We start from the raw sequence: 17,690 nt of genomic DNA on the forward strand, positions 1-17,690 counted from the left end.
AAGCCTGGCCCTCCTCAGGTGACAGGCTGCTGCCTGCTCCAGGGCCCTGGCAGGAAGTCACTCTTTGTCCAAGTCTGAGCTTTCGGGAAGAAGCCCTGCAGCCAAGTGTCTGTTCTGTGGGTCGTGGAACAATTGGTCAAGCTGTTTGGAGAGAGACCTGACCACAAACCAGCCCCACTTTCCGGGGAGAGAGTATCATAGGCAAGGTAACACCAGCACCTGTTTGAGTCCTTGTTACATGCCGGCCACTGTCCTGAGTTCTTTACTTAGACCGGTACTGTTGTGCCCACTTGATGGGTCAGACACTGGTGCTGATGAGATGGATTAACTTGAACAGCATCAACACATCTAGCACTTGGCATAGCCAGGATTTGAACTTAGTTGCAGCGCACATACTCTCCCCTCTAGGCCGTACACCAGGGAAGGGTGCCCTGCCACTGGGCCCTGCAGTGGGGAACAGAAGTGCCTCCTTGCAGGAGACTTCCTGTGCACATGGCTAGACCGAACGCGTGAGTTCTTCTTGTTGTCACCTTGTCTGTCCCTGTTCCTCAGGGACTCACCTGAGTTAGCTTAGTCCCTGCTGGACAGTTCTCCCTATGGGTTCTGCCGCCTCAGGCCACGTGTGACTTGACAGTCTTCAACCAGAAGCTAGGGTGAGCCTATGAAAGCTTGCTCTCTTCCCTCTGTGTTCAAGAAACACAGATTCCTATAGAACAACTTTGTAAAATATCTCTTCTTTTTATCCTCATTGCTTACTTCTCTAATTGAAGCCTCAGAAGGGGACTCTTTAAGACTTAATATGACCGTATTTCTGAACAGCTGCAACACTTAGGATGCTTTTAGTTACAAGTAACAGGAAACCCAGTTCAATTTGATTTTGCAATAAAGGGGATGTGTGAGTACGCATTAATAGGGAAGTCTGGGGAAGGTGTACTGCTCCAGGACTGTCGGTTGTCTTAGCATGTCACCTCTCACTGCTGTTTTTACATTAAACCCTTGTGGTCAGAGGATGGAAGCCAGTAGCATTTAAGGCTTCATGCCACTTCATTCAAATCTAACAGTAAAGTAAGAACATACCCTTTTTATAAACTTTGGACCAGAGTCCCAAGTTCGGGTTTGATTAATTTATTCCTGTACCTGCCTTATGAACCAGTTGGCCAAGGCTCAGATTGTCCAAGCCTATCACTGTGACAAGAGGCATGGGATTACTCTTATGTATTTAAGTGAGTTTGAGGTTAATCCTGTCCAGACCCTTAAATGCTGCACAGAGAAGGAAGGGTAGAAGAGATTCTGGGCTATACCTGCAATGTCTGTTGCACCCAGCAAGTCCACCCAGCAGATCCTGCTAGGCAAGGAAAGGGTGGTGCCGGCGTTGAATTATAGAGCAGTTGGCATACTCTGTGCTCATTTCCTATTTCAGGGACAGTGCACAGGGCCCACACATGGCCCAAGAACTCAGACCCATGTATCTGAGTTCATCTTTTCTATATATTAATTTGTATGATCTTGCATCTTCCCTGAACTTCACTTTCTCCTCTGTAAAGTGGTAATCATGTTAAGATATAGATGCATTTTGTTCAAAATTGAGGTTGATCAGTTTGAAGTTGTGCAATATAAAAAGCCTTATGTATAAAATTTGAATTAATGCAAATCCTACCAAATTGAGAAAATTCATCAACCATATGATTTCAAAGCTGGTAGGCCAATGAAAGTGTGTTCTTTATGCCTTTATTTTCTGGGAATATTAGTCATGAATTATGTGAATTTGAATAATGTGGGGTCTTCAGGAATCTCTTGTATGGAATGAACTTCCCCATCTTTTTTCTTACAGCCTGTGGGTTCCCTAAAGGATGCAATGCTGTTTTATAAAATGTGAAATGCAAAAAATGTTGTTGCTAGAGAAACCCAAAGGAACTCCCATAACTGGGCATGCCCTGGATTTGGCAGTTTATACCCTACGCTTGTACCTTTCCTTCTCGAGGATTCAGAACTTAGGTTGTATCTCTTCAGCCAGATCTGCTAGTGTTTGGGTTAATGCTGTTAGCATTACATTAAGCTAATGGATACAGCTACTTTAGTTTGAAGGTCATTAAAACCTGAGTTTACAAATCAAGAACTGGACTGAGCAGTAGTTTTTATATGTGTGTGGGTGGAGGTACATCAAATCACATCAATCATTTGCTCAAATTCATAGTAAAGACCAATATCCTGGTAAAGCATAAACTGTTTTATTTCTCCCATTTCAGTGTTATATATTATCTTGTTTTCTTGTCTTATTGTGCTAGCTAGGATGTCTAGTACCATGGTGAGTAGGAGTGTTGAGACGGTACATCCTTGCCTTGTTCCTGATCTTAAGAGAAAACATCCAGTTCTCAACATAAATATGAAGTTAGCTGTACGTTTTTTGTATCAGTAGATGTCCTTTATTCCTAGTTCTCTGAGAATTTTTATCATGAATGAGTGCTGAATTTTGTCAAATGCTTTTTCTGCATCAGTTGATATATTAGTTTTCTTTTTTAGTCTGTTGATATGGTTGTTGTTGTTTAGTTGTTGGACATTGTCCAGTTCTTTGGGACCCATGGACTGCAGCATGCCAGATTCTTCTGTCCTCCACTGTCTCCTGGAGTTTACTCAAATTCATGTCCTTTGAGTTGGCGATGCTATCTAACCATCTCATCCTCTGTTGGCTCCTTCTTCTCTTGCCTTCAATCTTTCCCAGCATCAGGGTCTTTTCCAATGAGTTGGCTCTTCCCATCAGGTGGCCAGAGTATTGGAGATTCAGCTTCAGCATCAATCCTTCCAATGAATATTCAGGGTTCATTTCGTTTAGGATTGACCAGTTTGATCTCTTTGCTGTCCAAGGGACTCTCAACAGTCTTCTCCAGGACCACAGTTCGAAAGCATCAGTTCTTTGGTGCTAAGCCTTATGGTCCAACTCACATCCATACATGACCACTGGGAAAACCATAGCTTTGACTATGTGGACCTTTGTTGGCAAAGAGATATCTCTGCTTTTAATACACTGTCTAGGTTTGTCACAGCTTTCCTTCCAAGGAGCAGGTGTCTTTTAATTTCATGGCTGCAGTCACTGTCCATAGTGATTTTGGAGCCCAGGGAAAGAAAATCTGCCACTGTTTCCATTGTTTCCCCATCTATTTGCCATGAAGTGATAGGACCAGATGCCATGATCTTCGTTTTCTGATTGTTGAGTTTCAACCCAGCTTTTTCACTTTCCTCTTTCACCTGCATCAAGAGGCTCTTTAGTTCCTCTTTACTTTCTGCCATTAGAGTGATATCATCTGCATATCTGAGGTTGTTGATATTTCTCCCAGCAATCTTGATTCCAGTTTGTGATTCATCTAGCCTGGCATTTCAAATAATGTACTCTACACAAAAGTTAAATAAGCAGGGTGACAATATACAGCTTGACACAATTCTTTTCCAATTTTGAACCAGTCCATTGTCCACGTCCAATTCTAACAGTTGCTTCTTGACCCTTAAATAGGTTTCTCAGAAGACATGTATGATGGTCTTATACTCCCATCTCTTTAAGAATTTTCCAGTTGGTTGTGATCCACACAGTCAGAGGCTTTAGCAGAAGTAGATATTTTTCTAGAATTCCCTTGCTTTCTCCATGATCCAATGAATGTTGGCAATTTGATCTCTGGTTCCTCTGCTTCTTCGAAACCCAGCTTGTACATCTGGAAGTTCTTGATTCACATTCTGGTCAAGTTTAGCTTGGAGGATTTTGAGCATAAACTTGATAGCATGTGGAAAGAGTGCAGTTGTACAGTAGTGCAAACATTCTTTGGCATTGCCCTTCTTTGGGATTGGAATGAAAACTGATCCCCTTCATGGATCACAGCTTTCTTGTGGCGAAGGAGCTTGTGTAATTCAATGAAGCTTTGAGCCATGCCGTGCAGGGCCACACAAGACAGATGGGTTATAGTGAAGAGTTCTGACAAAACATGGTTCACTGGAGGAGGAAATGGTGAACCACTCCAACATTGTTGCCTCAAGAACCCCAGGGACAGTATGAAGAGGCAAAAAGATATGACACTGGAAGATGAGCCCCCCGGGTTGGAAGGTGTCCATTATGCTACTGGAGAAGAGTGGAGGACAATTACTAATGGCTGCAGAAAGAATGAGGTGCCTGGACCAAAGTGGAAATGACACTCAGTTGTGGATATATCTGGTGGTGAAAGTGAAGTCCAGTGCTGTAAAGAACAGTATTGCGTAGAAACCTGGAATGTTAGGTCCAAGAATCAGGGTAAACTGGACATGGTCAAGCAGAAGATGACCAGAGTGAACATCGGCATCTTAGTAATCAGTGCACTAAAATGGACAGGAATGGGCGAATTTAATTCAGATGACCTTTATATCTACTACTGTGGACAAGAATCCCTTAGAAGAAATGGAGCAGCCATCATAGTCAACAAAAGAGTCCAAAATGCAGTACTTGGGTGCAATCTCAAAAACAACAGAATGAACTAAGTTCATTTCCAAGACAAACCATTCAGCATCACAGTAATCCAAGTCTGTGCCCCAACTACTGATGCTGAAGAAGCTGAAGTTGACTGGTTCTGTGAAAATGTACAAGACCTTCTAGACTAAAACTAACATCAAAAAAAAAAAAAAAATGTTCTTTCCATCCTAGGGGATTGGAATACAAAAGTAGGAAGTCAAGAAATGCCTGAAGTAACACGCAAGTTTGGCTTCAAAGTACAAAGTGAAGCAGGGCAAAGGCTAACAGTCTTGTCAGGAGAACACACTGGTCATAGCAAACACCCTCTTCCAACAACACAGGAGACAATTCTACACATGGACATCACCAAATGGTCAATATTGAAATCACACTGATTATATTCTTTATAGCTGGAGATAGAAAAGCTCGATACAGTCAGCAAAAACAAGACCTGGAACTGACTGGCTCAGATCATCAGCTCCTTATTGCATAATTCAGGCTTATATTGAAGAAAGTAGGGATAATATATCCCCAACTGAATGCAGAGTTCCAGAGAATAGCAGGGAGAGATTAAGAAGGCCTTTTTAAATGAACAATGCGAACAAATAGAGGAAAGCAATAGACTACATTAATTGTTGAGCTAGCCTTCCTTTATACCTGGCATAAATCCCAGTTGGTCGTGGTACATAAGTTTCTTTATACATTGTTGGATTCAATTTGCTATTATTTTTGCATTTATGTTCATGAGAGAAAATGGTCTTTAGATTTTCTTTCTTGTAATGTCTTTATCTGATTTTAGTATTAAAGTAATGCTGGCTGCATAGAATGAGTTCTAGTGGGCATTGCAGAAATGAGTTGTTTTGTTTCTATTCCTGAGAAAGACTGGTCCCAGGATTAGAGGAAAAGTAAATATTTTTGGTACCTTTTATGACATTTAGAAGACTTTTTTTTTTTTTTCATTTAGAAGACTTTTAACCATATTTTGCTAATCAACTACATGATGTTGGCGAAGTCAACTTGTTTCTTCGGGCCCTGATTTTTGTTTGCTTTTGGCCACACCACAAGGCGTGTGGAATCTAGTTCCCAGACCAGGGATCAAACCCACGCCCCTGAAGTGAAAGTGCAGAGTCTAACCACTGGACCATCAGGAAAGTCCCTGGGCCCTATTTTCTTAATCTTAAAAACAGTATTTTTGTAAATTAGACTGAGGTCTTTCCTAGAGTTCTTGTTTTTGAGCTTTGTTCCCCAGTTGCAGAGTATTTTAACAGGAAGGGAGCTTAGAGACCCTAATGTCCTGTGTTCTTTAGCCAGTAGATTAACTTCTGCCCGTAGAGCTAGGCTTGCTAGCTGGGAGATGCAGCCCACCGTCTTCTCTGATAGTTCCTGGATGTCTGATTGGGAGAGGGGCTTGGGCGATAGTGCTGACTTGGTGCTAGACAGCCAGATGAACCTGTTTTTAAATGTCTTTATGATATCAAGCTGGTGTCTGCCTCACCAAGCTTCAGTTTCCTCATCTTTAAAGCTGGAAATGATATACACAGTTGGTTGTCAGGATTGAATGAGATACTTGCAATCGTTGCACACAAGTGCTCAGTTAAAATCCGTTGAATCTGGATGTTCACTCTGTTCCACACTTGCTTTGTGATCCATCTTGATTCCACATCAGAGTCACTTGAAGAGTATTTTTAAAAAACCCTGATGCCCTTGAAAACATTTTGCTAAGTTAAAGAAGCCAGACACAAAAGGTCACATATTGTATGTATATGAAATGCCCTGAATGGATGAATCCACAGAGCAAGATGGAGATTGCTGGTTGCCAAGGGTTGAGGGTTTGGGGAAAATCTGCTTAATGGGAAGTGGTTTTACTCCGAAGTGATGGGAAGGTTTTGGAACTAGGGTAGAACTGGTTGCACAGTATTGTGTACTACATGCTGCTGGATCGTTCCTTCTCAGCCCCGCCCCGCCCCCCTCCCTACAGCTTTATTAAAGCTTACTTGTTGTGGTTCAGTGGACTGCATACATTTATGCATATATTTATATTGTATAATTTAAATATGTACCTGGTTATTACCACAGTAAGATGGTAAACCTATCGATCATCTCTTAAAATTTCCTTGTGCCCTCTTTTAATTCCTCTTTTCCATTCCTCCCCACTCTCTCATCCCCAGGTAGTCACTATTCTGCTTTATATTTTAGAGATTAGTTTTTCAGTTTCTAGAATTTTATATACATGGAATCATGCAGTATGCACTAGATTTTATGTGACTCCTTTTACTCAGTATACTTATTTCACTTATAAGTATTTACTTTTGTTGTTGCATATTATTTATATGCAACGTATTTATACTTTTATTGTTGAAAGTATTTCATTGTATAAATACACCACAAATTATTTGTCCATTCACCTGGTAATGGACATTTGGGCAGTTTTCAGCTTGGGAGATTACAACTAAAGCTGTGGGCATTCATCTACAAGTCTCAGTGTGGACATAAGTTATCCTTTCTCTCAGGAGTGGGATGGCTGGGTCAGAGGATATGTGTGTGTTTAAACATGTCTTAACATTGAAAGAGTAAAGCATGAGCAGTTATTTGAAATGCTACAGATAATGCTTGATAAGAAAGAAGAAACAACTGGAGTTTTGCAATGGTGAAGCTATTAATAACTTGAAAACTGCAGCTTCAGTTGAGTGGTAGGTGGGAAGATTTTTAGGTGGGAATTAGGAAAACTGAATTGAGAAGTTTGGCAGGAAGTGTTGATAACTTCAGAAACTTTGCTGTGAAAAGAGTTGTGGCTTTTGGAAGGTGTGAATTGTTCCTTTTTAAATGGATATTTTTATATGGTGTGAATTGTACTTCAATTATTAAAGAAAAAAGAAGAGAAAAAAGAAAAAAGAAGAATCATCATCATCATCTAGCAAACAAAATCCTGACATTCAGGATTCAAACCAGTTAAATCAGAATCTTTGTGTGTAGGACCCGGGCATTCATTTTCTGAAATCTTTCTTGGTGATTGCAAAATGTAGCCAGTGTTCAGGAATAGTGATCTAAGTAAGGTTGGCAAACTTCTTCTGTAAAAGACCAGACAATAAGTATTTTCAGCTTTGAGGGCCAGAATATCTCTATTTTTACTCCTCACATCTGTCACTGAAGCATGGCAGCAGCCGCGGTCAACATTTAACAAATGAGCATAGTGTATTTCAGTAAAACTTATTTCCAATAACAAGCAGTGGGCTAGAGTTTGCCAGCCCCTAGTCTAAAGACTCAGAAGGGGCTTTAGAGAAGGGGCTGCAGCAGAGTGCTGAGGGAGATGGAAGATGACCTCCCAGGCAGTACCCAATCGGGAACTGTGTTCTTCTGCCCATTTTAGTTCTTAGTTACTTAAGCATAAATATCCTGGAATTGAAAACAGAATGTTAGAATTCCAACACTTACACGCTTCTATTTAATTCTAGCTGCAAAAGACAAGGAGAAGAATAAAGAGAAGAAATTCAAAGAGTTTGTGAGGGTGAAACCAAAGAAGAAAAAGAAAAAGAAAAAGAAAACCAAACCTGGTAAATTTTCCCCGGGGCATTTCACTTGGGTTTCCTTACAGGTAAGAGGGGTTGCTTCATAGTCCTGCCTCTGAGGAGAGGAAGGGTCAGCAAGCCTATAATGGAGCTTGTGGGATCAGCCTAGCATGGGCAGTGACAGGGGAAGAGCCCACTTACCCTGGGTGCCTCAAGGCCGCACTGGCGTATAGAAAGCCCTCCCTCGTGCTGCCTTGGCCAGCATCGCCCTATCACAGTGAAAGCATCATTGTAGGAGAGGATATGCAGGTGAATAACTGTATTTATTTGCATACACAGCTCTTTTTTAGTTTTTATTATATTTATTTGTAAACTTTAATTTTGTGTTGGTGTATAGCCAATTAACAATGTGGTGATAGTTTCAGGTGAACAGCGAAGGGGCTCAGCCATATGCGTGTATCGATTCTCCCCTGTACTCCCTTCTCATCCAGGCTGCCACATAACATGAACAGAGTTCCCTGTGCTACACAGTAGGACTTTGGTTACCCATTTTAAATATAGCAGTGTGTACATGTCCATCTCAAACTCCCTAACGCTTTCCCCATTCCTTCCCCCGGGCAACTGTAAGTTCGTTCTCTAATTATGTGCACATACAACTCTTAAATGTACATTTCTGAACGCTTTTAAGAAAGAATATATCTCTTTAAAAGTATGTGTCTAGCTCCAACAAAAATGCCGATTTTTAAGAAAATCAGTGCTCCAGTCTTGGGAGCTAAAGGAATGCCACATTTTATTCTCAAACCATCTTCTGGCTGAGAGGGTGGTGAGGAAGGCTTTGGTTTTGAGGTTCTTAGAGGTAACTGTAAGTATTAACCTGTACCCTTTTGTAGCTGAATTCCTCCTGAGGATTTGAGCTGTTTGACCAGCAGAGCTGTTGGTTGGATGGTATTGATTCTGGAATGCCCTGGTGATGTCTGGGGGTGCTAATTTCTTCTTGATCTTGTTCTTCCAGAATGCCCTTGCAGTGAGGAGGTCAGTGACACTCCCCAGGAACCTTCTCCACCTAAGACATTTGCTGTTACCAAGTGTGGTTCCTCACACAAGCCTGGTGTCCATATGAGCCCACAGATCCAAGGCTCAGAGTCTGGAAACCACAGAGGGAAAGTGAAAGTGTCTGGTAAGGAGGCTGCCTGCTGGCTTGACCATTTGTACAACACTATAGTCTGAGCATGCTGGCTTTACGTTGATATTGTAGTCTACTCTCAGGCCTTCTGCAAGTAATTGTTAGATCTTTTAAATAAAAAGTACATCAAATAAATGGAGAAGAAAATGGCAACTCACTCCAGTATTCTTGCCTGGAAAATCCCATGGACAGAGGAGCCTGGTAGGCTACAGTCCATGGTGTTGCAAAAGAGTTAGCAGCTGAAAAAAAAACAGACATCAAATGAAATAGGCCATTAGCTATACCTTTCCTGAATTGCCCTTCTCTCCAACTTTGGTCTTAATAGAATGTCTCATAGGTACCCCTCAGCCAGTGTGTCTATAACCAATTTCATTATCCCTCTTTCCCTTGCACACCTGCCTCCGTTTTCCTTCATTTCTTGTTGGTGGCCTCTGCATATAACCTGGTTTCTTGGGGAAATCCAAGTCAACCTTGAAGCTTCCCCATCTTCAGCAACTTATAGGATGATCATGAGTTTGAAAATAGTTAATAAGTATATGTAAAGTACTTACAACAGTGTCTGGTACAGAATAAGTGATCAGTAAATGTTAGCTGTAATTATCACTAATCAGGCAGCCCAGACTAGATATTCTAGTTCTGACTATCCCTGGAATCTTCCCTTTCCTCATTCTCCAAGGTTTACAGAGTTTTGAAGGTGACTGTGGATACAGACTTCGCTGTAAACCAGGTCCTGGGTGGCTGTGGTGAGGTTGAGGAACACGTTTGTGCCATTAGGGATGATGATCTGTATGGTTTATGGGGATTTGCAATTTCTTTGCCATTGAGCTCTGTGACCTTGAGCAGCTACTTACCTTGGGCTTCAGTGTCGGGAAAATGAGGAAAGGGAGCTCAGTTTACTGCCATGCAGCAGATATTGTTTCGGCAATTAGTAGATGACAGTCCCAAGGAACCAATTGGAGTTCGTATTTCCCAGCTCTGTGAAAGTTCACAGAGGAGAGGGTCTGTAAGGTCATTTCTTACAGGTCTTGGTGATCTAGGGTTGATTATCTTTTTATTTTGTGACTGTTGTTTTCCCTTTCCTCGTAGAAGAGGATAATCTGAGTGAGTCCTCTTCCGAGAGCTTTCTTTGGAGCGATGAGGAGTATGGCCAAGACATCGATGTGACCACTAATCCAGACGAGGAACTTGATGGGGATGACCGTTATGACTTTGAAGTGGTCCGCTGCATCTGTGAGGTTCAGGAGGAAAATGACTTCATGATTCAGGTAGGTGGAGCTTCCAGGAGCCACAGGTCCAGAGAAACACAAACTTGTCCTTGGTGGGAATTTTGAAGGGCTACTATTCGAGGCCAGCAAGAATCACAAGTCAGGTCAGAAGCCCCAGGTAGGCAGTATTTTCAGCACTAGGTTGAGCTTTGCTTACTCGTTCAGCTTTCTCTGCATCTCAGGCCGGTATAAATAACCTATTAATAGAATAAGAGAGGACTTGAGGGATCGTTGAGTGTAAATCTCTCATGCTCTGCTTAGGCCAGCTGGACATTGGTGAATGGGGAGGGCCTTGCCTGTGGTCACACAGTGAGGAGTTGAATAGGGACCCAACACTCTGGAGGGGCAGTTTGATCTTCCTATGGACCCATATCTTCTCTCTAAGGCAGATTTTCTTTATGACCTAGTGAAATGGTGGTCTGTTTCTTACTCTTTATTTCCCTGGCATTTGTAGTTGTCATCTCCATTTCTGGGATGTGTCTCCTGGCGAGGGTGAATGCCGGGGAGTTCCTTGCCTGCTCTGGGAGACCGTCACTGGCTAGCATCTGGTTGCCTCTGCCCTTCTCTTGCTCTTAATCACGGTCGTGCTGGAGGTGACTGTTGCCTGGTGGACTCCCTGGACTGTCATAAATACCCTGGGTATTCAGGGAACCTGAGTTTTTTACATAAGTCATGTATACATGGGTTAGAATTATTTTAGGAGTTTCTTTCTCTTTGAATAGCCTTCATGGCAGCCTCTGGGAATTAAGGTACGTGAATGGTCTCCAGTAGCTCCTGATATTTATGATCTGTAGTGTGCATTAGGTCAGGCTTCCCTGGTGGCTCAGTCAGTAAAGAATCTGCTGTAATACAAGAGACCCGGTTTGCTCCCTGGGTCAGGAAGATCCCCTGGAGAAGGAAATGGCAACCCACTCCAGTATTCTTGCCTGGAATATCCCATGGACAAAGGAGCCTGGTGGGCTACAGTCATGGGTCACAAGAAGTTGGACATAACTTGGCGACTAAACCACAACCATGCATTAGGTCAGTTGTTTCCAGACTTTTTCAGCATCAGAACCCCTTGCCCATGTAGACTCTTTCACAGAACCCCAAAATGTATAACAGGTAAAAGCAGTAGTTTTGAAAGCTCAGAATGAATAATTTTTACTTGGAAGTTCAGAAACGGCCACTTTCGGTGAGGTCTAATATGCATTCAGGGTGGTGTGCTGGTTGCTGACTTAGAGCATTTCAGTGTCTCTGTTGTTTTCTTCTTTTTGTGAGACAGGCCTAATGAACATGGCCATTGCGTGGGTGACTTTTCCTAAATAGCAGGCTATGTAGTCACTTTAATTAATCGGAGACAGGAAGAAAAGCTTTGTTTAAAGGACAGCATAATACTTAGTTAGCCTAACAGTACAGAATTAGGTGTACTGTTATGGGCTCTTAGCATATGTTGTCTTAACATTAAGCTTGGAGTGTGCATTTTTTGCTTTATTTTTTCTTTTGAAATAGTACCATTTTAATAAAACCTGTGTGTAGAATCTCTGAAGCTCAGTGGAATATAATTAAAAAACTTATATAACATGAAACATACCGCCCTCCCCTTTTTTAAGTAGATTTTTTTTTTAAATTTGGTTTTAAAAGTATGTTGAAGATTGTTAGTTTTTATCCTGTCTCTCTGGGCATGTGCTCAGTTCTGGGCATTGGAAGCCTGATTTGGTCCTCATATGTCCACAGAAATCATTAGTGGTTGAGTAATGAAGGCCTCTCCTGGCAAGGCTCTTCCAGCACATCAGTGTAGGAGATGCAGTTCTGATCCACCATGGTACTTTCTCCATTGACTTTTCTGTAAGTGGCAAGGATCATGGGGTATTTGGGGGATAGAGCTTAAAGTACCATTTTTGTGCTATGAAACTAAGTTTGGAAAATTGAGGCCATACCAGCTTTTACATGGCTGAGTCCATTTTGTGCTTCCTAGGCTCCACTTCCAGCTCAGCTTCCCCCCAGCTCAGCTCAGCACTGTGGCTTGCTTTCTGGCATCGTGGTGGTGATGAGCTCACTTAAGAACACCGTGGGTTTTGCTGTAGAATACTTGGTGTTCACTTGCTGCCAGCTGGCTTTGTGTTATAAAGGGACAGTTCCTGACTTTATCTGTCATCATGAGCAGTGTACCTTTTCTACTCAGTAATTTCAGCAAAAGGCATAAATTTAAAGGAAGCTAATAGGAACAAATGGGACTTCCCAGGTGGCTCAGTGATCAAGAATCTGCCTGCCAAGCAGAGGATATGGGTTCAATCACTGGGTTGGAAAGATGCCCTGGAGAAGGAAATGGCAACCCACTCCAGTATTCTTGTCTGGAAAATCCCATGGACAAGGAGCCTGGCGGGCTGCAGTCCACGGGGTAGCAAAGAGTCAGACACAACTTAGTGACTAAACAGCAGCAGCAGCAGCAGGAACAAGAACAGTTCAAACCTTTAAAATGTATTCCTCTAGTTTTAAATGTATTCATTGTCTAGGAAAGTTCAAGTCATTTTTTTCCTTAAAATTTTAACTTACGTTGATAATTTGCACAGTCATGGAATACATTTAGAATTTGTTCTGTAGAAGATTCCTTTAGAGAAAATGGTTTTCTTTGTTCATTATTTGGTATCAGTATTGCTCACGTATGTTATTATTTGATTTTATTTACCAGTGCTAATTTAAATCACTGGAAGGTTAAAATCCTATTAAATAATCATGAATGTTTGAGAAATCTGGGTACCACATAAAAAATGAACATCAAGAAACTCATTTAATATTTGAATTATTTTAATTGCTCTAGGGCAGGTTTGGCAAACTTTTTCTTAAAGGACCAGATAATAAATATTTTAGGCTTTGGTCACTTGGTTTCTGTCACAACTACGCAGCTCTGCCCCAAGCAGCCAGAAGTAGTACCAAAAAATGAATGAGTATGGTTATGTTCGTAGAATACTTAATTTACCAAAATAGGACTTAAGCTGAATTTGGCCTGTGGGCTATAGTCTGTTGACCTTTGCCCTAGAGCAACAAATATATAACATTAGGTGCCAAACCCCGGTGAAAATTGTATAGCATCCTTAATAAGAAGCCCATATAAAAACTTGTTTGCTTTCCCTGGAGGCAGTCTTCGTCGTGTTCTTGTGCATCACTCCAGAAACATTCAGTGGCAAAATAAGCAGTAATACATGTATTCTCTCCATATTTTCCCTTTCTTTTTGTGATAAAATATATATAATATAGGACATCCAAGGTGGCGCTAGTGATAAAGAACCTGCATACCAGTGCAGGATACCTGAGAGACGGGGGTTTGATCCCTGGGTTGGGAAGATCCCCTGGAGGAGGACGTGGCAACCCACTCCAGTATTCTTGCCTGGGGAATCCCATGGACAGAGGAGCCTGGTGAGCTATGGTCATTAGGGTCAAAAAGAGTTGGACATGACTGAAGCAATTTAGCATGGACATATACATAACATAAAGTTTTCTGTCTTTTTAAACTTTTTTAATTGGAGTATAATTGCTTTATAATATTAGTTTCTGTTGTACAGTGACGTGAATCAGCTATATGTATACATATATCCCCTCCCTCTTGAGCCTCCATCCCATCCACCCTCTTCCCACCCTTCTAGGTCATCACAGCACTGAGCTGAGCTCCTGTGCTACATAGCCACTTCCCACTAGCTATCTGTTTTACACGTGGTATTTTACACATGGTATGGCAGTATATCCAGTTCATCCCACCCTCTCCTCCCTGTGTCCGCACGTTGTTCTGTACATCTGCGTCTGTGTTCCTGCCTTGCAAATAGGTTCATCAGGACCATTTTTCTAGATTCCGTATGTATACATTCAGTTCAGTTCAGTTTAGTCACTCAGTCGTCTCTGACTCTGCGACCCCGTGGACTGCAGCATGCCAGGCCTCCCTGTCCATCACCAACTCCTAGAGTTTATCCAAACTCATGTCCATTGAGTTGGTGATGACATCCAACCATCTCATCCTCCATTGTCCCCTTCTCCTCCCACTTTCAATCTTTCCCAGCATCAGGATCTTTTTGAATGAGTCAGCTCTTCGCATCAGGTGGCCGAAGTATTGGAGTTTCAGCTTCAACATCAGTCCTTCCAATGAACACTCAGGACTGATCTCCTTTAGGATGGACTGGTTGGATTTCCTTGCAGTCCTAGGGACTCTCAAAAGTCTTCTCCAACACCACATATATGATATTTGTTTTTCTCTCTCTGACTCTGTATCACAGACTCTTGGTTTATCCACATCGCTAAATTTACTAGACTAACCATTTTTAAATTTACGTGGCATTAAGTGAACTGGCATTGAGTACATCATTTACTTTGCTGTGCGATCATCTTTTTAAAAATTTAAACGCGTGTTATTTTAATACATAGTATTTTCAATATCTTTTTTCATTTAATAATATGTAAGTTGAAGACCTTTCCATTTTCAGATCTCAGAAAGGTTCCCCAGTCTTTTTTATAGCTGAACAATGAACGACTCATCATTTATTTAACCTTTCCCTTATTGATTGACATTTGGATTGTTCCTAGTCTTAATAGCAGTATAATGAATGATTTTGTGTAAGTATACCTGTGAGACTGAGGGTTTTTTTTTTATGGACTTGTTTATCTCACAAGACCTCAAAAAATTGTTAGAAACTCACCTTTATTCCCCCTTGAGCCTACCTAACCAAATCTTCAGTACAAGACAAAAGACTCAGTTTGAGCAGGAACAAGAACACCAGAATAAGAGTAAAACTGAGGTTTAGAGTTTCTGGGCAAAAGTTTGTGGGCCTTTGTTATTTTGAGAAATACTGTTATATATTATTTGTCATAACAACACTTTAGAAACCCTCCCTGGTGTACCAGGGCTTCCCTGGTAGCTCAGCTGGTAAAGAATCCCCCTGCAATGCAGGAGACCCCGGTTTGATTCCTGGGTGAAGAAGGTCCACTGGAGAAGGGATAGGCTACCCACTTCAGCATTCCTGGGTTTCCCTGGTGGCTCATCTGGTAAAGAATCCACCTGCAATGTGGGAGACCTGGGTTCGATCCCTGGGTTGGGAAGACGCTCTGGAAAAGTGAACAGTTGCCCAATCCAGTATTCTGGCCTGGAGCATTCCATGGACTGTGTAGTCCACAGGATTGCAAAGAGTTGGACACGACTGAGCGGCTTTTCACTCACTGACGTACCAAGAACAGCCTTACCAGTGCCCTTGTCACTACAGAGTATTATCAAACTGTTTTTATCTTTGCTCTTCAGATAAAAACAATCTGCTAGTATAGCTATTTTGTAATTTTAATAAACTTAAAAAGAATTATGATTGTGATTTTTCTGTGCTTTCCATGAGCTACAAAGAAGAAAACAAGGATGACCCAGATTATTTTCACCCAGAAATAACCACTGTTATTTTTAAATACACACATACAAATGCATATATAAATGAAAATTATAATCTATAAACAGCTTTTCATGAGAATAACACTTCTATGATGAAAGCAGTAAATGTTTAAAAATTTCAGGGAGTACATAAAGGTATGAAGAATTAGTTGATACTTACATATAATCTCAAAATCTAAAAATACTAATGTGTATACTTATTATTAGGCTGATTTGACTTCACATTAATTTACATTAATACAATTTTCTGTTATTCTTCTAATGGTTAATTTGAACATCTTTTTACTTAAGATTTGTTTTTTTCCTTTGCGCTGTCTGTTCATGTTCTTTATCCATTTATTTGTTGGATGGTTGGTCATTTTCCTGCTGGTTTGTATAGGCTTTTTGTTGATATGTTTTTGTATCAGCTGTGAGAACGGTTACAAATATTTGTATCTGTTTGGTCATCTGTCTTTTGACTTGTCTTATAGTTGCTTTGTTTTTATGAGGTCAAATATATCAAACTTCTTTAATGGCTTTTGAGATTTGAATAGGAGTTGATTCCTCATTGGAAGTTCATAAAAGTCTACAGAAAACTCAATAAATGAATTTCTCCTGGTTTCTTCTGGTAGTTTTGCAGTTTCATTTATTTTTTAAAAACTATGTAAATATTTGATTTGCCTGGAATTTATCCTGATACAGGATGAGGGCTCTTGCTACCCAGTTGTTCCAGCACCAGCCCCGTATTACAGAGCCACCTTTATTTACTGCGTTTCTGGATGTGGTTGTTTCTCATTCTGGATTCTGTCTTCTTTCTGCTCTCTATATTTGCTTGTACAATTCTATTTTAATTATTATACCTTTTTAATATGTTGAACATATCTGGTAGGGCTAGTACCCCCTTTTGTTTTTGTAATGAATTTCCTGGCTATTAGAATCAGCTTCTGTTCCAAAGCTATTAGTTATTGTTTTATTGGCACTACATTATTTTTATATATAATCCAAGGAAAACTATCATCCTTTTGATAATGACTCTTGCTATTAAGAAATAAACTGCAGCTTATTCATTGACTTAAGTCTCTGTGTCCTTCAAATAATCAAAAATTTTCTTTATTTAGATCTTGCATGCTTTTATTCTTAGTCTTAGATTTATTCTTAGATAGTTTATCTTTTCTGTTACTGTTTCTGCTTGTTTCTAAATTTAAACTTTTGGGGAATGCCCTAGTGGGCCAGGAGTTAGGACTCGGTGCTCTCAGTGACTGAGGGTGGGGCCCTGGGTTCGGTCCTTGGTCTGGGACCACTATCTTGCAAGCCTCACAACGTAGGTGCTCCCCCCTAACCCCTGCCCCACAAATATTGAAAAGCTTTTTAATTAGTTTAATTTTGTGGCTGCACTGCATGGCATGTGGGGTCTTTCCTGACCAGGGATCAAACCTTGTGCCCTCTGCATTGGGTGTGCAGAGTCTTAACCACTGGACTGCCAGATTAAGTCCCCAATTTAAACTTTTTAAAAATGAACAATGTATATTAGCCCGACCCACGTGAGAAAATTATTTTTAAAATTTCAGCTTAGCTGTATTTGATTCAATTTTGGTGTCTCCTAGTTCTTAAAACACGAAGTCATTGGTGAGAGAGACTTTCATTCTTAATTATTCGTCTGTTTTCTGCTACCAGCTGCCTTTGTTGTCTCACACCCTTTTCTTTCCCTCTGAGCCTTAGTTTCCTTTTTGGAAATGGAAGAATCTAGATTACATCTGAAGTCTCTCTTTCAGCTCTGCCCCTATTGATTCTGATATGATCAGCCCATAAAAGCCCTTTGATGCTGAGGCCTATCTGATTCCAGGTGGCTGTAGACTGTGAGCTTCAGCTTTTTTCCCTTGTGGCCAGGCCGGTG

At 41.0% G+C, this 17,690-nt stretch overlaps 1 protein-coding gene across 9 annotated transcripts in view; it reads left to right on the top strand.

Annotated features, from left to right (window-relative positions):
• PHF20 (PHD finger protein 20) overlaps window positions 1-17,690 on the top strand; it is a 128,209-nt gene that overhangs the window by 90,773 nt on the left and 19,746 nt on the right. For all 9 annotated transcript variants that reach the window (XM_059892644.1, XM_010811483.4, XM_015474164.3 and 6 more), the window contains 3 exons: window positions 7,918-8,016; window positions 8,984-9,148; window positions 10,241-10,419. In XM_059892644.1, the coding sequence (XP_059748627.1) occupies window positions 7,918-8,016; window positions 8,984-9,148; window positions 10,241-10,419 (443 nt within the window). The remainder of the gene's footprint in view (window positions 1-7,917; window positions 8,017-8,983; window positions 9,149-10,240; window positions 10,420-17,690) is intronic.

The sequence above is a fragment of the Bos taurus genome, chromosome 13 (genome assembly GCF_002263795.3).
Source record: "Bos taurus isolate L1 Dominette 01449 registration number 42190680 breed Hereford chromosome 13, ARS-UCD2.0, whole genome shotgun sequence".
Lineage (NCBI taxonomy): Eukaryota > Metazoa > Chordata > Mammalia > Artiodactyla > Bovidae > Bos > Bos taurus.